This window comes from Apodemus sylvaticus, chromosome 12 (assembly GCF_947179515.1).
Source record: "Apodemus sylvaticus chromosome 12, mApoSyl1.1, whole genome shotgun sequence".
NCBI classification, from domain to species: domain Eukaryota; kingdom Metazoa; phylum Chordata; class Mammalia; order Rodentia; family Muridae; genus Apodemus; species Apodemus sylvaticus.
Window position 1 is genome coordinate 70,210,824 of NC_067483.1, and position 25,870 is coordinate 70,236,693.

The following is a 25,870-nucleotide window of genomic DNA, read 5'->3' on the forward strand; positions in this document are numbered from 1 at the left end:
GTGGGTAAACAAAGTTTATTTTGTTCATGGTTCTGGAGGCTGGAGGGTTCATGGACATGGTGGCAGCTTCTGGTGAGAAGTTTGTGCTATCATTACATGGTAGAATGGTCAAAGGGCACAAATAGATGCACAAAAAAGTGATGAGCTCAGAGGCAGCCTTACTTTGTGACAACTTGCCCTATGGAGACTGATCCAATATTTAGGGCAGCACCAATCTGTTTAAGAGGGTGTCCCAGATAACTTCCTCCATTGCCAAACTGGAGACTAACTCATGAATTCTGGGGGATGTACTATAGTATTCGGTAAGGGGAAAATCTTCCTTGTAGTTTACCTTGCACCAGTTCAAGAAAACGTGAAGATTTGTAGATAAGTAAGAGAGAGACAATGAGGACTGGTGCCCCCCAAGCTTTTAAGTAATGTGAGAGGGAGGTAGGCTCGGGAGACTTAGGAACAATTCGAGTTTTTAATGGTTTCACGGTCCTGTCCCATTGGGTCAGGATGGCGTTTCTGGCTCCATCCCATCTTCCAGGGCCCACTAGGCGGTATTGGTAAGGGGTACATGGCCCAAAGAAAACTTCCCAAGCTAATCGTGGATCCTTAATGAACAGAAGTGGAATGTTGGGCTTTGCGCCTATGCACCGAGTGAGCTCATCCATGTAGGAAATGAAGTCCAGCTTGTCTTGACTGGTATCTTCAATCACACCCCTACGGGCAAAAAGGATGGGTAATATTCATTAGCCCCCCCACCCCCTGTTCTGCATCTCCTAAATTATAAGATCAACTCCCTACCCTACTATTTTGTTACTGCTATATTAGGATCAAACTTCATTTGGGAATATTTTCCTAAGTTGGAAAGAAATAGCAAGAGGGGGGTTTATTTAGCAAGCATAGCTGTGAGGGCAAATTCTTTGATATAGGAGGTAGGAAGAGAAGCATTTAGGAAATGGCTTTTGGTGTTTGAGCATGGCATGAGGCTAAAGCCTGATCTATCCAAATAAGATGTTGTTGATAAAAGACTAGATCAGCAAGCATTTCATATGTGGACAGGGGAATGACTAATCCCAGCTCCCTGGGAGGCTGAGGCAGGAGGATTATTTAAGTAATCAATTATATGATGTTATTTAAAGTCACAGGCCAGGATGCGGTCATCTAGGAGAGAGATCTAATTTTGGGGCTCAACAATAAGGAGGACGATGCCATAAAACAATACAGATAAAGTCCAGCCTGTGAGGTGGGACGTGATTACGTTCAGAATGGATTTCCGGGGACCACGGGAAGGCAAGGCAGGGACACAGGGTCGAGTGCTCCGAGTCGCAGGTGGATGAGTAGAATTTACTAACGATCCCCTATAGTGGGATGCACTTCATACCTTTTAATGAGCTGCTCCTTTTTAGTGGCTTCGGCCATCAGTTTCTGGGATGGAGGTATGCTACAGAGTCCTGCAAGGAACATTGGAAGCAATGGTAAAGATGTTAGCTTTTTTTTTTTTTCTTAAGTCTGCATCCTCTCATTTCTGGCCTCCCTCTCCTTCAACCTTAGAACTTAGTAACTGCAGTTCACAGGAAACTTCCTGGTTGCAAGTTCCTGTTAACCAGGGAACTTCATCACCAGATTCTTTTTTTTTTTTTCATTTTCATTTTTATTTATTTATATTTTTTTATTTACATTGCAAATGATTTCCCCTTTTCTGGGTCCCCACTCCCCACAAGTCCCATAAGCCCTCTTCCGTCCCCCTACTCTTCCATCCACCCCTTCCCACTTCCCTGTTCTGGAATTCCCCTATACTCTTGCACTGAGTCTTTCCAGAACCAGGGCCCACTCCTCCATTCTTTTTGGACATCATTTAATGTGTGGATTATGTCCTGGGTATTCAAAGTTTCTAGGCTAATATCCACTTATCAGTGAGTGCATACCATGATTGATCTTTTGAGACTGGGTTACCTCACTTAGTATGATGTTCTCCAGCTTGGGTACTGGATGGCTCAATCCTCAGCCTCTCGCCACCCATACAGGATATCACATTGGCTCCAGCAATTGCTGTAGTTCCTCCACATCTACTGTCATGTTCCCCTTTTCCCTCTCAACACAATCTATATCATATTGCATAACACTCCTATATAACATTTGTGTATGTGTGTGTGTGTGTGTTTTAAAGGCACTCATTTAAATGGAAATGCTCTGGGTGACCATTTGTGGACACATCTTTTTTTATTATTGGGAGGTCTCCTGTGGGTCAGTCTCAGGCTTGGAGGAGTTCTGTCTGTGTATGCTGTGAGGACCTCCGTCAGAACTCAGTCCAGGAAAGGAGTTGAGAGAGGAGAAAACCAAGTGCTTTCGACAACACTCCAAGTAAACAACTCTTGTGACCTCAGTTTCTTCAAAACATGGGGTTGTTCTTGGAGTGTGTTTTCATGCTCCTCCCAGTTGTATCGGACGGGAGTGAGTTTACTTTAGGTTACCAATTATTGTTTGCAGTTGGTATTCAGTTAAGTATTTAAACTCTCCTTTCCATCCCTCTCTAGAAAAATACGTTTCTGGCCATGTGGAACTTGTCCTTGTGATTGTATACAGCTTGAACTCATGACAACTTTACTTGTTCAACCTTTTGTAGCCCTCAGAGTTTAAACTGAGGTTCTGAATAAGGATGGTTATTGCATAAGATGTCAGCCTGCCTTATTTAATCGGCTCTACTCTCCCAAGTCCCACAGCCTCCAGAGCAGAGACACACCATCTTAGGGCAGCTTCAGACCTTGACCTCTGCTCCTGTTCATTTTACTTGGAAACCAGATTTTAGCCTATCACCATGGTCTCTGACCCTTCTCTCTAGTGGCCCAGCTCCCAGCCTCTAAACTCTCATTCTGTCCCTTTGGTTTTCTGGAACTTTACCCTTGCCTACTTTGTGTGAGCCTGTCTACCCCCTCCCTCAGCTTTTCTTACTTGCCTCAGGCTACTTGTGACTTTGATAATCCACTCTGTCCTGAATCCTCTTCTGGTCAGTCTCGCTCTGCCTGGTACCAAATGGCAGCTCTATATGCTTTCCCCTCAGACTTAGGTCTGAGCAACTCTGCACTATGCTTTCTGCCAGGATTTTGTTATCTTGTCAAAATGAGCAAGACTCTGGTTGCTGAAGTGAGTCTTGGAAGCTCTCCAGTGGACCACGCAATTACTTATGTGGTGTGAGCCAATCAAGCTGTGTCTTGCCAACTGTATCATTTTAATAAGCATTTTATAGCTCATTATGCATAAACAACTCTAGGTATTTAAGAGTCTTCTGTGGTTTTAATGTAATTGGATAATATTGTAAAAGCTTTAATTGGCTGTAAAGAAATACATTTTTTGATAATTTAATGAAAGGTTGCGATTCTTTTTCTTGCAATATAAGGACTTTCTAAATATGTCCTTTTTCCTCCTTCCTTCCATTTAAATAGCATGTCTACAGTGCAGGCCTGTGATTTGAGGTGCTCAGGAGACTGAAGCAGGAGGGTGACAAGATCAAGGTCAGCTTGGAAATTTTAGTAAATTTTTATCTCAAAAAAAAAAAGAAGAAAGAAAAGAAAAGAGAAAGAAAAAGAAAACAAGAAAGAAGGCTGAGAATGTACCTCAGAGATAGAGTGTTGGCCTTACATATACAAGACCCTGTGCTCAAAACCCAGCACTACAAAATACATGTTAAATAATCCCACATGAATAACCAAACACATACATATAAATCAAATATTTATTAATCTAAGAGAAAACATACTGCTTTTAATAAATATGTATTATTTTTTGTGTGTGAGTGTTTTGCCTACATGTATGTGCTGGGTCCTTTGAAACTGGTAATAAGCTGCCATATTGGTGTTGGGGACTGAGCCTGTGTTCTCTGCAAGAACTTTATGTTCTCTTAGCCTGTGAACCCAATCATAGGTTTTCAAGTGTGGTTGATATCTATTGCAATTACTGGTGGTTGTTTTTATTTATTAAGGATAACCTGCTTGTCCCAAATGTGAAAGCTATTTATATTTAAAAACAACATAGTTGCAGTTCTTTAAAACACTTGCTAACCTAACTGGTGTGGTGGGGTACCAACAGTAAGAGCAGCACATATCATTTAGCAGGGCTTCACGGTAGGTCAAGTACTTTGCCAGCTGCTTTGTAGAAAGTACCCATTAAAAAAATATCCTTGATAGATCAGAGAGATGGCTCAGTGGTTAAGAGCACTTGGATGCTCTTCCAGAGGTCCTGAGTTCAATTCTCAGCAACCACATGGTGGCTCATAACCATCTGTAATGGGATCTGATGCCCTCTTCTGGTTGTATAAATCTAGAGCATATATCTATATCTATATCTATATCTATATCTATATCTATATCTATATCTATATCTATATCTATATCTATATCTATCTATCTATCTATCTATTGAGTAAATTAATCTTGAAAAAAAGGCCAGTCATGGTAGCAAATGCCTGTTGATTCCAGCACTCATAGGGCAGAGGCAGGCAGATCTCTGAGTGTTTGAGGCTGGCCTGGTCTACAAAGTGAGTTCCAAGACAGCCAGGGCAGCAGGGAAAACCTGTCTTACCACCCCCCAAACCCCCACACAAACAAAAACAAAAACCCCAAACTCCCCAAAACAAAAAACCTCAACAAAAATGTTATATAGATGAAGGACCTGAGATCTTATGAGGTCTTTAAAAGCTGATGAGCTTCAATGCTGGGGTTGAACCCCCCAAACTGTGTCTCCAGACCCTTTAGCTTCTTGAAATAACTGACATCAAGTTATGCCCACAGTCAAATATCTTATAGTTGTGTGTGAGCAGTTATGGGGTAGGATAGAAAGACAGTGAAAATTACGAGTATGTGGGTCTGGTTGAAGTATTTCACCAAATGTCTAGAAAAGGACTAAAGCCACACTTCAAAGTAATATAGGTTTGGGTCTTAAAACATGGTTGGTTGTTAGTATAACATTTTTTTCTATGTGGGCAACTTTCACAACAATTCTTATTCCTTCCACAGAATCAGCATAGCTTGCCCTCAGTCAGAGGAAGTGACATATGCACACCTGTTTTAATGCCACACACATATATGATTAATTGCTCATTAAGTATGCTTCTAGTATTTTATATTACCTTAGGACATGTCTGTTTGACGTTAGGGAAATGGCAGGCACTAAGATTCAATTGATGGCATTTGTGTCTAAATAAAGCAAACATACCTTTGAATACTCGTGTGGCCCACCGTGCTTGGAACTCTGTGCCCACTAAGATAGACCCATTAAGGCTGATCAGGCCAATGATGGCTAATGTTGTTTTCTCCAAATTCGGGGGAAAGACTCGCTTGTATAGCATGATCTTCTTTGTACAAAGGCTTTTGAGAGGTTCTTCAAAAAAGGGAAAAGAAAATTCATATCCTGTAGTGAAGATCACTACATCAATGTTGGCTTCTATTGTCCCATCTTCAAAGATGACAGAGGATTCTGTAAAATCCTTCACGCTGGCTTTCATGGTGACTTTCCCACAGAGGATGCAGGCTGGTAGTTCATCATTTACAACAAATTTTGGTTTTTTCCTTGGAGAGAGGGAAAAATATTTACTATAGTTACTTATAAGAGACTTAGCAAATGATTTGTCTTCAGTAATTGAATTAGATTATCTGCCAAGCCAACGAAGTGAGCTGGCCAGTGTTTAATTTGAAGTTGGGGAACCTGATAAACCATCGCTGTATTTATAACGTGTTGCCTCCTTGGTTCCTGTAAAGGCAAGTAGAAATGACTCTTTCGTGACTTGATTTAAAATTCCCTTAAAAATTACATTGAGATAGATATAGAGATACAGATAGATAGCAAGATAGCTAGGAGGAGGAAAAGGAGGGGGTAAAGAAGAAGGAGGAGGAAGAGGAGGAAGAAGAGGAGGGGCAAAGGAGGAGGAAGAAAAGGAGGAAGAGGAGAAAGAGGAGGAAGAAGAAGAAAAAGAGAAGGGGTAAAAGAGGAGGAAGAAGAGGAAGAAGAGGAGGAAGAGGAAGAGAAGAAGGAGGAGGAAGAGGAGGAGGAGGAGGAGGAGGAGGAGGAGGAGGAGGAGGAGGAGAATTTGCAGGGGCCCATTCTTTCTTTCTACTACATGTTCTGAGGACTGGATTAGGGTTCTCGGGCATGGTAGCAGGCTCCCTTATGAACAATTTTACCAGCACTTGCTTTATAATTCTATCCATTATAATTTATTTCTAGAACAGTGCTTCTGTCTTTGGTTTTTTTCTTTTCCGGTGTGGAGATTGAACCAAGGGCCTCACACGTGCCACACAAACAGTTTATACCACCGAGCCATACCCATTGGATAGCAATGTTTAAAGTATTAGGATAGAATATACACCAACCATTTGTTGATCAATTCGGGGTTCCACATCACCCAGGTCCCCAGAAGTCATATTAGGTTGAGAGGAAGTCAGTAAATAACTATTAGCCAAAAAATAAAAACTATTCATCTATTTACATGGACAGCTATTTTCATTATTACACAATCACATCAGACATACAGTCTCTATAAAATTGACAGGTCACATCATCTCTGCTGTATTTTTTTATACTTCAAAAATAGATGTTGCTAAAGAGTATTTGAATTAGGCATATATTAAAATCGCATTTAATGTCATGACATGAAGTTTAAAGTTTTTCTTTTACATTCCAATATATAACTCTATATACTAGTATATTAAGACAGGTTGCGTCAGGGACTCTTATTAGGAATTCCTACCTCTAATCACAGTCAGATCAGGCATCTCTGATTACGTGTAGTGTGAACCAACACATAGATGCTATAAGCAGTGTATTTCTGGATAGTAGCAGTTTCAAGATGCTTCAAAGCCAATTTAAAATTTCCTTTCAAACTGGAATCAGATGTTTCTTCTTTCATTTTATTCTAGCATGGTGTATTTACTACTGTGGATACTAGTCAGAGAACATGCCTGTTTCAAGAATTGCCATGGAAATTGATGGACAATGTCTTAAGGAAATAAGTTTATAACAGGAGAATCTAAGACAGTGATGTAGTTATTGAACATGTAGAGTTCTGAATAACATAGAATGAGAGATGCTGATTTAAAATTTCCCACCAGAAATCCAAATTAAAACGACAAGATGCTATCTCACTCAATTAGAACAGCTATTGTTTTACTAAAAATTGTGGGTGAAAGTATGGAAAAGGAACCCCTGATGAACATGTCAACTGGTTTAGCCAATATAGAGTATAGCATAGAAGTTCTAAAACAACAACAACAACTACTACTACTATTACTACTTCTTTTACTTCTACTACTACTACTACTACTACTACTACTACTACTACTACTGTTGTGGATAGCCCTAGGCTTGTATTTTGATGCTAATTCGACTCCTCAGAGGGGCTGCAGAAGAGGAGTTGCATTGTGAACCTTCTCCCCACATTAACTTTTCAAATAAAGGCTTGACCCAATGGTTGGGCAGGAGGAAGTGGGAGGATCTGAGAGTCTAGGGGAGGAACCATGGGGGGTGGGAGGTAGAAAGAGAAAGGGGAGGAGCTATGGGAGATCAACGGAGAGGCAATAGAGAGAGAAGCTCATGTGGCCTGGAGAAACCACAAGTTATATGGGATAGAAATAGTGTAGTATAGTGGGAGATCTGCCCAATCTAGGCTTGTAGCTTGTCTTGTTAACTGATTGAGTTGAGCTTTCTTTTACTGGGGAATTGGGTTGGAAACAAAGTAACAACAAACAACAACAACAACAGCAGCACAGCAGTAGCAGGAGCAACAAAACCCAACCCAACAACCAAACAACAAAAAACTAAGAGTAGATCTACCATATGATCTGTCTACTCACTTCTGGGAATGTATCCCAAAGTAATAAAATCAGCATCCAAAGAAATATCTGCATTCCCATTTTATTATTCTGTGACACACACACACACACACACACACACACACACACACACACACACACACCACACCAGAGTATTTTCAGCTTAAAGAAGAATGGAATCTGTTACATAAAATACAGTAAGCTAAAAAAATGTAAGTACAGCACATTCATTTCTGTATGTGGAAGCTAAAGTCAGAAAAGTGACTATTAAGGATGGAGAAGGATGATTATCAGGGAAAGGAAGAAAAAAAAGGAGGTTGGCTTTGAACATATAGATTGCACATATAAAACTCCACCGATAATTAAAATTTATACATAGTAGTAAAAACAGTGAAAATGAACTGAAGCATTCCCATGAAATAAAAACTTGAGTACCCTTTGGCAATGCTTAATCCATAATTCTCATGGTTAAGTATTTTATTCCTTTTCCTCTCTTGAGTCCAGTTTATAAAACGTGAAGGCAGAACTCGTAGAAGAAAATTGTGCCATCTTGTTTGCATCATATTGATAGGGTAGCCACCAACCGAGGAGCGGCTTATAAGCCAGGCGCCAGTTCTAGTGCTGAGAAACACCTACAAAGAGAAACGAGAAGGGTAAACACATGTCCATCACTTTGCAGCACTTTGCTTTGATGTGCTTAAAATTCTATTCTATTCTTTTAACATAGACCTATGTGTGACCAAACGTTCTTGTTGCTATAATGCTAAAAACACATAATTTAATTTATACATGTTAGGTGTCTTCATATTATTTATACATATTATTTATAAAATTGTGAAAATTGAATTGTAATGTTTGCTATAATATGTTGGACTGGAAATTATATGTGGGTTTGGGGTACATATTGTTGCAGATATGTGTGAATGTGTGTATACACTCATGCAAAGGCCAGAGGTCAGCCTCTGATGTCATTTCTCAGGGTCCATCTACCTTGTTTTTTGAGGCAGAATCTCTCACTTGGATCTGGGGCTCATACATTAGGCTAGGATGGCTCTCAGGTGAGCCCCAGAGACCTGCTTTCCCTGCAGTACATACATGCTGAGCTTTCATGTAAGCTCTGAGGATGGAACTCTGAACGTCATGTTTTTGTGGCAAGCATTTATTTGCGTGACTGAGCCAGTTCTTCAGGCTCTGGTCTAGCAGTTTTTAAGCATATGAAAAATAGAGAATTAAAAGGCTTAGAAAAACAATTGTAACCAAATTAAATATAAATCTATTCTTTTGAGATCTAATAACTTTCCTATATATTATGTATGTGAAATAGATCTCTAACCTGTGAGTTGTTTGGAATTTCTAAAATCATCAAGCATGCTTACATACTTAAGTAACTTAAAGATTGCTTTTATGTGAAAACAAAGGACAGATCTGATTTCTAGTAGAAGAGTTGGAGACATTTGGCAAAAACCTTATCATTGGGTTCTAACACAGGGTTTTGACAGAATTACAGAGGGTTTATGTAAATGAGAGGGGGCTAGGAGTTGGTTGCATATGCCTGTCATCCCAGATTTTGGGAGTCTGAAGAGTTTGAAGCCTTGCTGAGACTATGTAGTGAGATCATAATCTAGTAGAGAAAAGTAAGAAATGTTATCAGGGAGAGGAAAATAGAGTAGGTGTGCAGGCTGTAGAGATGAAGATGGGGAGTCAGAGAGGGAGGGAGAAAGAGAGGAGAGCGAGAGAGGGTGTGAATGAGAGCCTTGCCTTCTGTGAGGCAGGTTGTCTAACTGGTCTCATCCCTTAAAGATCACGTTTGAGCAATGCCTGTGATTAGGCATTCACATAGTTTTTCTGCAGTCTTTTGGACAGAGTCAAGTTCTGTGAAGTGTGTTTTCTGAAAGAGCAGACCAAGAGTGGCTTGGGGCGTTCCCCCACTTATGCCAGCATAGTCTGTCAACTGGGAAGGCATTGATAGTCTCAGCAGCTTCTCTGTAGCCACTATCCATGCTGATGGGAATGGAGACACTGATTCAGAAAGTCTACCTGAGCTGCTATTCCGCTGAGCTCCACTGCGAGGTCCCCGCCAGTGTTTCCCAGACCAACCAGCAGGATGCGCTTGCCCCGAAAGGCATCTGGAATCCGGTACTCTTGACTGTGTAGGATCTGTCCTTTAAACTTATGGATTCCTGAGGGAAGAACAGGATGGACAGACCTGAAATACTTACGTTGTAATTCCGCAGTACGCAACGGTAGGGAAGCTTGTTGCTTGTATCAGTACTTGCAGCAAGTAGAAGCAGAAGAACAATTCTTCCTGGAATTGAGTGAGCCCAAGCACAGATCTTGTACAACCTGCCTTGTTAAAAATACTGTTCCGAGCTGGAGAGACAGCTCCATGGGTAAAGGCACATGCTGACAAATCTGGCAATCTGGGTTCAATTCCCAGAATCCACATGGTGGGAGGAGAGAAATGACTTGTGCAAATTTTCTTCTGACTTCTGTATGTGCACTGTGGGGTGCACACGTGACTATACATGAATATAATAAAGTTTCTGTAAAATAAGCTCATGGATAATATCATACCAAGTGGGAACAAATTGAAAGCATCCCTCTGCCGTGTGGGACAGGGCACAGGTGCCTATGTTTATTACTTTCCTCCACTGTACTACTGGAAATCCTAACTAGAACAATAAAGAAGGAATAAGAGCATTCATTTGGAAAGAAAGAAGTTAAGCTCTCATTGTTTGCATATAAGATGACTTCCATAGATTTCCCCCTAAAAAACAATTGTATAAGCTTAGGATACTAAATCAACCTACAGTATTATTGCTATATATTTATGGGAAAAGATCTGATATAGAAATCAATAAAATAACTCCATATGTAATAGCTACAACAAAATAGCCAGGAATAGGTTTAATCAAAGAGAAAAATATATAAAAACATTGATGAGGGGTCAATAGATGGCAAGTGGGCTAAGGGTCATGCCATCAAACCAGATGATGTGAGTTCAATCCCCAAGTTCAAGCCCAGACACCATTTAGAATATTCCTTCTCAAGAAATTATGGATTTAATTCTCACTTGATCCCTCTTCCTGAACATATTTTTGAATAGTATATTCTATTTATTTGTGATAGATTTTTTATAAGATTTATCTTGAATTTTTTCTCTTGCAAAGTCTATAATTTTATCCATTACACTCTTATAATATCTCTCTGTTTCTCAAAACTGAAAAACAAAAACCAAACCAAACAAACAAATAAAAAACCCAAATAAACATAAAACCTGCAAAACAAAACTAGCAAGGGCTGGAGAGATGGCTCAGTGGGCAGGCATGTTTACTATGCGTGCATGAAGATTGAGTTTGGATCCCATGTAAAAAGCTAGATGTGGGCTTACTTATGCCTAGAACTCAGGAGCTGTTGGAGGTAGAGACAGGATGTGTCTGGGACCTTTTGGCTTTCAGCCTAGTGGGAGGGTCAGTGAGAGACTGTTTCAAAGGAATAAGGTGGAGGATGACAGCAGGGCACCCAGTATCCCCCTCTTATTTCTGTGCATATGCACACAGGCACCTGTTTACCCCCAACCCCCATGCATATATGGTACACAATAAACACTATAGCCACATACACATATAAAAAATAAAAAAGTCAAAACTTTCTAATTGCTTTCAGTGTCACTAAATCGTGACAGAATAGGAACAGGTTTACTGCATTTTAGTAGTCCTCACTTCCCTAATTTTATTTTTCACACCTGAATTTGAATGGATATCAGGTTTCTAAATAACCAATGATGACGTCAGAGATGAAGGTTTGCCAGTCACGAATGTGTTAAAAAAAAAGTGTGCTGAACTGGTTGGTTTCAAAGGGAATTTCAAGACGCCCTGGTCTGAGTGGTGTAATAGGCAATCTTAAAAGAGTGAATATATTCATTTAGATATATAATTTCTGTTTTGTTTCCTTTAAAACCCACCTGTCAAGCTTCTGTAATCTCTTACCTCAAGGTTTTGAATCATAGACTATTCCTGCTTCAAAGGACCTATAATTTACCCCCCCCCCCACACACACAAAATTAATAGCTTTTTAAAAATGACAGATGTGACATTTTATGTCTTGTTTCTTGTTGGATTGCTGTACTTGAAATAGACATGCTGGGCAAGGCTTCAGCCACAGCATTTATGTTAATACATAAATAGTAACACCTCACACCAAAACAAAACTTTTTTTTTTAACCATTCAAAGTAGTTCTGTGCTTGTAATTTCCAAGCAAATGTGCCATTGTCTATAAGCCTGGGGAACTATTTTCAATTATGAGCAAGTCATTTTTCTTCTAGAAGAACCCCAAACAGGAGTGATGGTCTCAGGGAGAACTGACTCACCAGGGAAGGACTCCAGAGGTAAATGTGGGCTCAGGAATTGCCCAGTGCAAACCATAACAGCGTCAAATACAGCTCTGTCCTGTTTGCCCTCTGTCTCTGTCACAACATCCCACTGGCCAGTTTCAGAGAAGTCTGGGCGCTTTGTTACACTGCGCACAGTAGTCTGTAAGCAAGAGACAAACTGGTATAATAACCATCTTCTATTTTAAATGGACCAAGTGATGATACAAGTAAGGTCTGTAAATATCAGCTAGCTCATTCTTAGAGAAATTAAGTAGCCCATGCACACTCTCCCAGATGCTCATATGTGGACCAGGACTTAGGACAGCTGAATCCCTTCATTGGAAGGATAAAGCAAGACTTATTCTTTTTTTTTTTTAAATTTTTATTAGTTATTTTATTTATTTACATTTCAAATGTTATCCTCCTTCCCTGTTTTCCCTCTACAACCCCTCATCCCACCCCCTCTGCCTGCTTCTATGAAGGTGCTCAACCACCCACCCACTCCCACCTCACTGCCCTAGCATTCTCCTATCCTGGGGCATCAAGCATTCACAGGGCTAAGGGCCTCCCCTCTCATTGATGCCAGATAAGGCCTTCCTCTGCTACATATGCAGCTGGAGTCATAGGTCTCTCCATGTGTACTCTTTGGTTGATGGTTTAGTCCCTGGGAGCTCTAGGTCTGGTTGGTTGATATTATTGTTCTTCTTATGGTGTTGTAACAGATGCGGATGCTCTCAGTCAACCATTGGACTGAGCATGGAGACCCCAATGGAGGAGTTTGGGGAAGGACTGAAAGACTTAGTCTTGATGTGAAGGAAACAAATTATAATTTCTGGTGCACAGAGAAATTTAAAGAGCAAATTTTCCTCCATCACAATTTCTGTGTTGAGAGTTGTAGTCATTTCTTTCCGATGGGTTTCATAAAAAACTATTCTTACTTTATTCTCTAGAAAAAAAATTTGAGTTCCATCCTAAATGATAAAATATCATTTAGAGGATGACTCAGGAAATTTAGTATTTTAATTCTTTAAATAAGGAATAGCAAGGAAAGAATTACCTATCTTATTCACATCAAGATAAAATCATCAAGGAAAAGTTTCCTTAATCTATAAGAATGTTGACTAGACCAACCTCCATTCAGGAGCTTTCTATAACCCAACCTGTCTTACCTTAAACTGAATATATTTCAGGAGGTCAAAGTGCTCAGCAAATTCTCTGAGATAGTCCCAAAATTTCTCATGGCTCATGAAATTGGGGTAATCTTCTTGGAACGGGAAGTCACTGTAACATGACATTTCTTTGCAGACATTTGTCACTAGTGACCTGTAAACCCTGGTCATCCCATCCTTGGAAGTGTCCTATAGTGAAGGTATAGTTAGTAAGGAAGGAAAGAAGGAACGAGGCAATGAGAGAATTCTCTTAGTGGCCTAGGGAGCTCACAGATGTCTGACTCAAAGGGTTCAGAGCAATTAACAATTCTACTTGTAAATTTAAAGAGTTCTAGAAAACCCAGTATTGGGTGCCCATGTTGCCATGATAAGACATCTTTATAAGAGCTGGAATAAGTAAATGAGGCTTCTTTGCCCATCACAGAGAAGCTAATGACAGAACACAATTGCTCTTAAATGGTTCCCCGGATGCAGGGCTCCTGGTCAGTCTTGGCTGGCTGTTCCCTGTTCACTTTCCTAGTGACTCCCTCCACTCTGACCATTTCTCACCTTGCCTCTTTCCAGGGAACTGCTTGATAGTTTCCCTCATTATATCCTATGCTCATTTACGGGTTGCATTCTTTCCATCAGCATCAAGAATATCAAACATTAAGTTTAGGAACAAAACCCAGTCCCCTCATTAGCCTTCCCCCGCCTTGGGTTTGCTGAAGGTAACTGCTTGGGCCCCACAGCACTGGTGAGCTGCATCTTAGAGCTTCTCACACTGCACTGCAAGGACCTCTTTACTGTTTCTGTTCTTTTCTCAACTATGTGGAGGGTGGTAGGGTCCCTGTCTGTTTTGTGCGCTATGGTATCCGGGCAGAAAGGCATACTAAGTACGTGTTGAGTGGATGAGTCTTTCATAACATCTGAACAATGTCTGGGAGCTGGCTAACCACTGCTTAATTCCAACTTCATCACCACCCAGTTGTGATCCATTTTCCATTCCCCAAGACTGTCCAGCTTGCTGGATGAGATGCTCTGATACTTTTGGAATTTCCAAGTCCAGAAATCATCAGAAACTTCCAAACTATGCTGATATTATTATCAGATTTCACCCCTTTTCTAGTCTCTTCCCTGTGCCCGTGACTATGAGTTGCCTATTTCTAAGGCTCCATGCTTGTCAGACTGCATCCCACATAGTGTTTACCATGGCAACACACACATATTTAGCTTGTTGCGGTGAACTGCTGTTTTGACCACCAAAGGCAGGCTAATGCCACCTCAAGTGAGCAGGAGCAACACATGACTGGATTATGGGTGCTGAGATGGGAAGATGAATTACGCACAGCAAACTTCCACAGTCCACCGAAGTCACTACTTCTCTCAAAGCAGGTGGGCTCCAGGTTCTCCTCCAAGCAACACTTGATAGAGGACAGGCCACTTACACCAGCTCCAATCACTGCCACTTTCTTGGCCATGGTGCACTCTGTGTGAAGGTCAAGAAAAGTTCTATATGGCAGTACCAGAAGAGAACCCTTGACATAGGACTCAGACTAGGTAGTGTTACTAATGCTAAATGTTATTAATGTTAACTGAATCCCCTTTTTAACCTTTGGGTGGGAGTTGAATCATGGTTTGATTAAGAACTGCAGGCTCTAGAAGTCAATGGTTTTGATTTAAGTAGTGGCCTTACCTCTTGTTAGTTGTGTGACCTTGAGTTAGGTACCACTCTTCCATGTGCCTTGCTTTTTCTCATCAGTTAAATGGAGGTGACAATGAAGATCACTGAGTTTTGTGAAGGCTATGTGACTGGTATGTATTGGAATGGTTCAGAAGTACACATGTTACTAGTAAGTGCTCAATTAAATCAAGCTGTTTATTACTGTTACTGTTTTAATTACTGAATGTAGCTAGCACATTAGCTCTATATGATGCCTATAACCCCTCAGTATTAAAGGGACTTTTCACTATGATCTTGCTTCTCCATATTTTCTCATAGAGAGATGGTTCAGTGGTTAAGAATGCTGGTTAGTCCAGAGGACTTGCATTCAACTCCCAGCACACACATGGTGTTCCACAACTGGCTGTAAGTTCCAGTCCCAGAGGATCTGATGGCTTCTTCTGACTTTCTTGGTGATCCAACATACACACAGTTCACATACATATATGCAGGCAAAATGCTCATATACATAAAATGGTAAAACAAACAAAAAAACCAAAGTTAATAATCTAGAGAAAATGCACAAAAATACTACTTTGAAGTACACAAAAGGCTCTGCCATCTTGGCTCCTGGACGCCAGAGACATCTAACAGACAGTGCCAGGTACACAGACATAACCCGAGGCTAACATCACTTGGGTCTCAGCCTGTCAGGCTTTTGACTGCACCCAGGGCATGGGCAGCTCTGCAGGCCATTGGTGTGCCAACCCTGTTGGAGGGTCATTTGCCCTGATGAGTGATCAGGACTTGGAAAAGGTCCCCCGCAGCATCCGCCATCTTTGCTCCCTGATGAAGCAGACAGCAGCAACAGGTTCACAGAGACAACCCGAGTATAGCATTGCTTGGGGCAAGACACACCAGGACTCCAAGGGCACCCAAGAGGAGGGCAGCAGCAATCTGTGCCAGGGGAAACCCAGTCATCCAGCTGTGTGGAAATAGCCTTACAGGCTCACAGGAGGTTCAAACACCAGCCAGTGACAAGAAGACTAACTAATGCCAGAGATAACCAGATGGCAAAAGGCAAATGTAGGAACATTACTAACAGAAAGCAAGGCAATATGGCAGCATCTGAACCCAATTCTCAAACAACAGCAAGTCCTGCATATCCCAACATGCCAGAAAAACAAGATTTGGATCTAAAATCACTGGTTATGATGCTGTTAGAGGAACACAAAAAGGACATAAATTTCTTTTTTTTTTATTCGATATAATTTATTTACATTTCAAATGATTTCCCCTTTTCTAGCCCCCTCCCACTCCCCGAAAGTCCCGTAAGCCCCCTTCTCTTCCCCTGTCCTCCCTCCCACCCCTTCCCAGTTCCCCGTTCTGGTTTTGCCAAATACTGTTTCACTGAGTCTTTCCAGAACCAGGGACCACTCCTGCTTTCTTCTTGTATCTCATTTGATGTGTGGATTATGTTTTGGGTATTACAGTTTTCTAGGTTAATAACCACTTATTAGTGAGTGCATACCATGATTCACCTTTTGAGTCTGGGTTACCTCACTTAGTATGATGTTCTCTAGCTCCATCCATTTGCCTAAGAATTTCATGAATTCATTGTTTCTAATGGCTGAATAGTACTCCATTGTGTAGATATACCACATTTTTTGTATCCACTCTTCTGTTGAGGGATACCTGGGTTCTTTCCAGCATCTGGCTATTATAAATAGGGCTGCTATGAACATAGTAGAGCATGTATCCTTATTACATGGTGGGGAATCCTCTGGGTATATGCCCAGGAGTGGTATAGCAGGATCTTCTGGAAGTGAGGTGCCCAGTTTTCGGAGGAACCGCCAGACTGCTTTCCAGAGTGGTTGTACCAATTTGCAACCCCACCAGCAGTGGAGGAGTGTTCCTCTTTCTCCGCACCCTCTCCAACATCTGCTGTCTCCTGAATTTTTAATCTTAGCCATTCTGACTGGTGTAAGATGAAATCTTAGGGTTGTTTTGATTTGCATTTCCCTAATGACTAATGAAGTTGAGCATTTTTAACAAATGGTGCTGGTTCAACTGGAGGTCAGCATGCAGAAGAATGCGAATTGATCCATCCTTGTCTCCTTGTACTAAGCTCAAATCCAAATGGATCAAGGACCTCCACATAAAGCCAGACACTCTGAAGCTAATAGAAAAGAAACTGGGGAAGACCCTTGAGGACATCGGTACAGGGAGAAAGTTTCTGAACAGAACACCAATAGCGTATGCTCTAAGAGCAAGAATTGACAAATGGGACCTCATAAGGTTACAGAGTTTCTGTATGGCAAAGGACACCATCAAGAGGACAGATTGGCAACCAACAAATTGGGAAAAGATCTTCACCAATCCTACATCAGATAGAGGGCTAATATCCAATATATATAAAGAACTCAAGAAGTTAGACTCCAGAAAACCGAACAACCCTATTAAAAAATGGGGTACAGAGTTAAACAAAGAATTCTCACCTGAAGAACTTCGGATGGCGGAGAAGCATCTTAAAAAAGGACATAAATTTCTTAAAGGAATAAAGGGGAACATGAATAAGTTAGAAGCCTTTACAATGGAAACATGAAAATCACTTAAAGAAATTCAGGAGAATATGGGTCAACAGATAGAAGCCAATAAAGAGGAAATGCAAAAATCACTTAAAGAAATGCAGGAGAAATTGAGTCAACAGGCTGAAGTCATGAAAGAGGAAACACAAAAATCTCTTAAAGAATTGCAGGAAAACACAAACAAACAAGTGAAGGAACTGAGCAAAACCATCCAGGATCTAAAAACAGAAGTAGAAACAACTAAGAAATCACAAAGGGAGACAACTTTAGAGATAGAAAACCTTGGGAAGATATCAGGGGCCATAGATGCAACTATCAACAACAGAATACTAGAGATAGAAGAAAGAATCTCAGATGCTGATGATACCATAGAAACCATTGACTCAACAGTCAAAGAAAATGCAAAATGCAAAAAGCTTGTAACCCAAAACATCCAGGAAATCCAGGATACAATGAGAAGACCAAACCTAAGGATTACAGGTATAGGTGAGTGAAGATTTACAACTTAAAGGGCCAGCAAATATCTTCAACAAAATTATGGAGCAAAACTTCCCTAACCTAAAGAGAGAGCTACCCATGAATATACAAGAAGCCTACAGAACTCCAAACAGACTGGACCAGAACAGAAATACCTCCCGTCACATAATAATCAAAACCCCAAATGTACTAAACAAAGAAAGAATATTAAAGGCAGTAAGAGATAGAGGCCAAGTAACATATAAAGAAAGACCTGTCAGAATCACACCAGACTTCTCACCAGAGACCACGAAAGCCAGAAAATCCTGGGCAGATCTCATGCAGACTCTAAGAGAACACAAATGTCAGCCAAGACTACTATACCCAGCAAAACTCTCAATCACCATAGATGGAGAAAGCAAGATATTCCATGACAAAACCAAATTTACACAATATCTTTCCACAAACCCAGCTCTACAAAGGATAATAGGTGGAAAACTCCAATACAAGGAGGGAAACTACCCTCTGGAACAAGCAAGATTTCTTTCATCAAACCCAAAAGAAAAAATAACCACTCAAATATAAAAATAACATAAAAAAATGACAGGAATCATTATAATCACTGTTCCTTAATATCTCTTAACATCAATGGACTCAATTCCCTAATAGACATAGACTAACAGACTGGATAAGAAAACAGGACCCTACATTTTGCTGCATACAAGAAACACACCTCAGTGTTAAAGACAAACACTACTTTAGAGTAAAATGCTGGAAGACAATTTTACAAGCAAATTGTCTCAGGACACAAGCCGGAGTAGCTATTCTAATGTCAGATAAAATTGACTTTCAACCTAAAGACATCAAAAGAGACATGGAAGGACACGTCTTGCTGGTCAAAGGAAAAATCCACAAAGATCTCTCAATTCTGAACATCTATGCTCCAAATGCAAGGGCACCCTCATTTGTAAAAGAAACTTTACTAAAGCTCAAAGCACACATTGCACCTAACACAATAATTGTGGATGACTTCAACACTCCACTCTCCTCAATGTACTGATCAGGAAAACAGAAACTAAATAGGGACACAGTGAAACTAATTGAAGCTTTGGACCAACTGGATTAAACAGATATTTATAGAACACTTCATCCTAAAGCAAAAGAATATACCCTTTTCTCAGCACCTCATGGTACCTTCTTCAAAATCGACCATATAATTGGTCACAAGACAGACTTCAACACATATAAGGAGATCAAACTAAGCCCATGCCTCCTATCAGATCACTATGGGGTAAGAGTGGTCTTCAATAGCAACAAAAACAACAGAAAGCCCACATACACATGGAGGCTGAACAACACTCTACTCAATGATACCTTGGCCAAAGAAGAAATAAAAAAAGAAATCAAAGACTTTTTAGAATTTAATGAAAATGAAGGCACAACATACCCACATCTATGGTACACGATGAAAGCAGTGCTAAGAGGAAAACTTATAGCCCTGAGTGTCTCCAAAAGAATCTGGAGAGCGCATAGACTAGCAGCGTAACAACACACCTGAAAGCCCTGGAACAAAAATAAGCTAATTCACCCAGGAGGAGTAGAAGGCAGGAAATCATCAAACGCAGGGCTGAAATCAATCAAGTAGAAACAAAGAGAACCATACAAAGAATCAATAAAACGAGGAGCTGGTTCTTTGAGAAAAATTAACAAGATAGATAAAACCTTAGCCAGACTAACCAAAGGGCACAGACACAGTATCCAAATTAACAAAATTAGAAATGAAAAGGGAGATATAGTAACAGAAACTGAGGAAATTCTAAAAATCATCAGATCCTACTACAAAAACTTATACTCAACACATCTGGAGAATCTGGAGGAAATGGACAATTTCCTAGACAGATACCAAATACCAAAATTAAATCAGGATCAAATAGATCATCTAAACAGTCCCATAACCCCTAAAGAAATAGAAGGGGTCATAGAAAGTCTTCCAACCAAAAAAAGCACAGGACCAGATGGTTTCAGTGCAGGATTCTATCAGACCTTCAAAGAAGACCTAATACCAATACTCTTTAAACTATTCCACAAAATAGAAACAGAAGGAACACTACCCAACTCATTCTACAAAGCCACAATTACGCTGATACCAAAACCACACAAAGATCCAACAAAGAATGAGAACTTCAGACCAATTTCCCTTATGAACATCGATGCAAAAATACTCAATAAAATTCGTGCCAACCGAATCCAAGAACACAGCAAAATGATCATTCACTATGATCAAGTAGGCTTCTTCCCAGGGATGCAGGGGAAATTCTAAAAATCATCAGATCCTACTACAAAAACCTATACTCAACACATCTGGAGAATCTGGAGGAAATGGACAATTTCCTAGACAGATACCAAATACCAAAATTAAATCAGGATCAAATAGATCATCTAAACAGTCCCATAACCCGTATAATATAACCCGTATATTGATGGATTTCAATATACGGAAATCCATCAATGCTATCCACTACATAAACAAACTCAAAGAAAAAAAAACCCACATGGCCATTTCATTAGATGCTGAAAAAGCATTTGACAAAATTCAGCATCCTTCCATGCTAAAAGTCTTGAAAAGAACAGGAATTCAAGGCCCATACCTAAACATAGTAAAAGCAATATACAGCAAACCGGTAGCCAGCATCAAACTAAATGGAAAGAAACTTGAAGTAATCCCACTAAAATCAGGGACTAGACAAGGCTGCCCCCTCTCTCCATATCTTTTCAATATAGTACTTGAGGTACTAGCTAGAGCAATTAGACAACATCAGGAGGTCAAAGGGATACAAATTGGAAAGGAAAAAAGTCAAGCTATCACAATTTGCAGATGATATGGTAGTATACTTAAGTGACTCAAAAAGAACTCCACCAGAGAACTCCTACAGCTGATAAACAACTTCAACAAAGTGGCTGGTTATAAAATCAACTCAATCAAATCAGTAGCCTTCCTATACTCAAAGGATAAGCAGGCTGGGAAAGAAATTAGGGAAATGACACCCTTCACAATAGCCACAAACAATATAAAGTATCTTGGGGTGACTCTAACCAAACAAGTGAAAGCTCTGTATGACAAGAACTTCAGGTCTCTGAAGAAGGAAATTGAAGATGACCTCAGAAAATGGAAAAATCTTCCATGCTCGTGGATTGGCAGGATGGATGAATGTAGCTAAAATGGCCATCTTGCCAAAAGCAATATACAGATTCAATGCAATCCCCATCAAAATCCCAACTCAGTTCTTCACAGAGTTAGAAAGAGCAATTCTCAAATTCATCTGGAATAACAAAAAACCCAGGATAGCTAAAACTATTCTCAACAGTAAAAGAACTCCTGGGGGAATCAGTATCCCTGACTTCAAGCAATACTACAGAGCAATAGTGTTAAAAACTGCATGGTATTTGTACAATGACAGGCAGGTGGATCGATGGAATAGGATTGAAGACCCAGAAATGAACCCACACACCTATGGCCATGTGATCTTCGATAAAGGAGCTGAAAACATCCAGTGGAGAAAAGATAGCTTTTTCAACAAATGGTGCTGGTTCAATTGGAGGTTAGCATGCAGAAGAATGCAAATTGATCCATTCTTATCTCCTTGTACTAAGCTCAACTCGAAGTGGATCAAGGACCTATACATAAAGCCAGACACACTGAAGCTAATAGAAAAGAAATTGGGGAAGACCCTTGAGGACATGGGCACAGGGGGAAAGTTCCTGAACAGAGCACCAATAGCTTATTCTCTTAGATTAAGAATTGACAAATGGGACCTCATAAAATTACAAAGTTTCTGTAAGGCAAAGGACACCATCGAAAGGACAAATAGGCAACCAACAAATTGGGAAAAGATCTTCCCCAACCCTACATCTGACAGAGGGTTAATATCCAATATATACAGAGAACTCAAGAAGTTAGACCTCAGAAAACCAAATAACCCTATTTAAAATGGGGTACAGAGCTAAACAAAGAATTTTTACCTGAAGAACTTCGGATGGCTGAGAAGCACCTTAAGAAAATTTCAACATCATTAATCATTAGGGAAATGCAAATCAAAATAACCCTGCGATTTCATCTCATACCTGTCAGAATGGCTAAGATTAAAAACTCAGGAGACAGCAGGTGTTGGCGAGGATGTGGAGAAAGAGGAACACTCCTCCACTGCTGGTGGGATTGCAAGATGGTACAACCACTCTGGAAATCAGTCTGGCGGTTCCTCAGAAAACTGGGCACATCACTTCCGGAGGACCCTGCTATACCACTCCTGGGCATATACCCAGAGGATTACCCAGCATTTAATAAGGATACATGCTCCACTATGTTCATAGCAGCCCTATTTATAATAGCCAGAAGCTGGAAAGAACCCAGATGTCCCTCAACCGAGGAATGAATAAAAAAAATGTGATATATATATATATATATATATATATATATATATATACTATTCAGCCATTAGAAACAATGAATTCATGAAATTCTTAGACAAATGGATGGAGCTGGAGAACATCATCTTAAATGAGGTAACCCAGTCTCAAAAGAACATTCATGGTATGCACTCATTGATAAGCAATTAGCCTAGAACCTTGAAATACCCAAGACACAATCCATTATCAGATGGTGTCCAAGAAGAATGAAGGAGTGGCCCCTGGTTCTGGAAAGGCTCAGTGCAGCAGTGTAGGGGAATACCAGAACAGGGAAGTGGGAAGGGGTGGATGGGGAACAGGGGGAGGGAAGAGGGCTTATGGGACTTTTGGGGCGTGGGGATCCAGGAAAGCGGATATCATTTGAAATGTAAATAAAGAATATATCAAATAAAAAAGTACACAAAATACTGCTATACTTATAAATTAATAATCAAAGAAATTTGAATGAGAAAATAATCTATTTTCAATAAAGGAGATAATAATAATCATGATAATAATAATAATAAATATCAATTGAACAAATTTATGTAAATGGACAGTTTATCCAAGGAAAGAATAGCATCTGTCACAAAGTGCGTGAAATCCTGTTCGAGTTCATTAAAATGATTTCATTAATAATACAAGGCCAAAAGTAATAACTTCTAGCTTTCGAATATGAAACTTGGAGAATGGAGCTGTGTCCAGTTAAGTAAAACATGAACTAGCCGGGTGATGGCGGCTCACGCTTTTAATCCCAGCACTTGGGAGGCAGAGGCAGGAAGATTTCTGAGTTCGAGGCCAGCCTCGTCTACAGAGTGAGTTCCAGGACAGCCAGGGCTACACAGAGAAACCCTGTCTCAAAAAAATCAAAAATAAATAAATAAATAAATAAATAAATAAATTTAAAAAGTAAAGCAGGAACTTCCACAGAGCGCCTCTGTATGCATTCCCCACTCACCAGAGTGGTATTTGCTTTGGGGAAGTAGCAGGGAATGTGTGGATGAGAACCATGGGCCCAGCAAAAGAAACCCAGCAGGATCGTTGAGGATATACACACTGCTCCGAGAGGCGGAGTCTGCCCATAGGGTGCACTTCTGGCATTTGCACCTGCACAGGCGTGTGCTGCTGAGCTGAGGCCTTCACACATCCTGTGATCCTGTCACTGAGGCTCTGTCTCCCTGTCCCTTTGCTCATTTTTTGAGGGTCTCCTCAGGGCTTCCTGTTCTAAACTTACTGCTGTTCATCTCTTTGAGGCTGAGGGTCCCTGTACTTGGCTTATGGTGTATTTCCAAATCTGTTTCTCTTCCAGTTCAACCGATTTCATTTGGGAGTCTGTTAGTTTAGAATGAGTGAGGGTGTAAGGAGACTGGAGCTCAGAGGTAGCAAAATTTGAACATTGCTACTGAATGAGAATGGACCCACAGGGTCATATATGTTTAGTTGCCAGCCAGCGGAACTATTTGAAAAGATTGGAGGGTGTGGCCTTATTGAAGGAAGAATGTCACTGCGAGTGGGCTTTGAGGTTTCAAAAGCTCAGGCTAAGCCAAGAGTCTCTCTCTCTGCTTGTGGATCCAGAAGCGGCTCCAATCTACTGCTGTGGTTCCCACCATGATAATGGAATAAACTTTAGAAACTGTTAGCAAGCCCTCAACTAAATGCTTTCTCATCAGAGTCGTCTTGGTCATGTTGTCTGTTCACAGCAATAGAACAGTGACTGCTACAGCTACTGAGAGGTTATTAGACCCTACCACAGAAAACAACCCAACAAAACAACAACAACAACACTAACAACCACCCAAACAAAACACTCTCAGGTGTACCACTGGTAAAATAAGAACACTACCTGTGTTAATGGACTGTGTAAACAATATCATATGCTTACATAAAAGGACCCAGCACAAACTACCCACTTGGTGTTCATCCTTCCACCTCTGTCCCTAGGAGAGACAGCTGGTGTAGACAAATACTACCAGCAAGTTTGGAAACAAGCCACCAACATGGCAAACATACCTGTGAATTCCCTTGACTTGTGAACAACAGGATGGTGTTTAACAGGAACAAATGGTCTTAACCTTGAAGAATACTTGGATTTCTGGGTGAAGGTTGGAAGTTGTCAGATCTCTGCCGTGCCCTGTCTTTGAAATGACACAGAAGTGGTTGTTAGTTAAACTGGTAACGTGGAAAGTGTGTTAGTGGAATAGACTGATAGCAAAGGAATTCATTCAGTAGTGTGGCCAGTCTAGAGTGGATTATGGAGTAAAATTGGACTCTCCCACGTTTCAGGATTATTAGTAACACTAGCAATAGAAACAGATCTGTACACTTCAATATTAGTATTTAAGTACTATGATCCTCTGATGGTGGTAGCCATTTGAAAATGTGGTTTATTTTAGTAAGAGAAGGTTATAAGCAAAGTGGAAACAGAGACTTCTGTTTCTGCCTCTAGCCAGGCATGTGACCTTGGCCAAAATTTCTTGTAAATACACTTAAAGTAGGTTCCCCCCTCCCCAAGTTTGAAAGTATTTCATCTGAGACCAAATAACTCATAAAATAAAAAACAAATCCACAAAAAAGAAGGGGGAAAAAGCTGCAAAAACCCCAAACAAAAATGAAAACAAAACACCCTCCAAATTCAACAAACAGCCAAGCAAAACCCAACAATGAATTAAAACTTGAAGGCCTAAGAAAATGCATGGTGTGCCATCTCGGTCAATTCTAAGGAATTGCTAAATGCTAAACGGGAGAAATACTGCTTTGCCCTCTGGCTAGAAAGGAGACCAGAGTCTGAACTTCGACCTTTGTACAACAACCAAACCCCACCTCATACCTGATTGATCAGTACACGCTTCCAACACATGGAATGACACTGCTAGAATTTCTGGGAGATCGCCAGTTGGTGATGTACTAATTAACCCACCTTATCACCACTGAGCTGTGTTTTTTCTATCTGAGTTTCCAAGTGTAACTCACTGCTTTATCATTCTAAGATCAGAGTGGGACCCGCTGGACGACCGTGTGTGACCGACACAGGGCCTGCCCTTTTGGATCGTCTGCTCCAACTTCACTCCCTCACCCTATCTCACCCTATTGCTCTTACCTTAGTCACGGGCTTCACAAACAAATCACATTCCTTCTGCAAAAACACACTTTCTGCTCACCTTCCACAAGAGCAGTTTCTAGAATTTCCTCTTGAAGGGGGAAAAATCCAGGGCACTTACCTTGCAAACATAGAGCAGGTGAGAAGCCAAAGGTGAGAGGTCAAAAGTGGAGTTTGTTTTATAAAACACTAGGAAGAAGTTTCAGTCTCAGAGCCTTGTCCTAAGGAGGAAACAGCGCCGACTTTGATCAAATGCCCAGTTAAACCCACAAGCCTCGCTCGCTCCTTCTGCCA

The 25,870-nt window shown here is 40.5% G+C and overlaps 1 protein-coding gene across 2 annotated transcripts; it reads right to left on the reverse strand.

The window, feature by feature from the left end:
• Positions 1-25,870, reverse strand: Fmo4 (flavin containing dimethylaniline monoxygenase 4). Of its 2 annotated transcripts, XM_052200944.1 has the most exons (10): positions 25,698-25,870; positions 24,490-24,614; positions 14,679-14,818; positions 13,351-13,539; positions 12,179-12,341; positions 9,846-9,988; positions 8,244-8,440; positions 5,197-5,549; positions 1,370-1,439; positions 1-705 (listed from the first exon to the last, which is right to left on the reverse strand). In XM_052200944.1, exons 3-10 carry the CDS (start codon positions 14,808-14,810, stop codon positions 291-293), a joined length of 1,662 nt encoding a protein of 553 aa, XP_052056904.1. In that variant the 5' UTR covers positions 14,811-14,818; positions 24,490-24,614; positions 25,698-25,870; the 3' UTR covers positions 1-290. The 2 variants fall into 2 exon arrangements, with proteins under 2 accessions (XP_052056904.1, XP_052056905.1); XM_052200945.1 differs by lacking the exon at positions 13,351-13,539.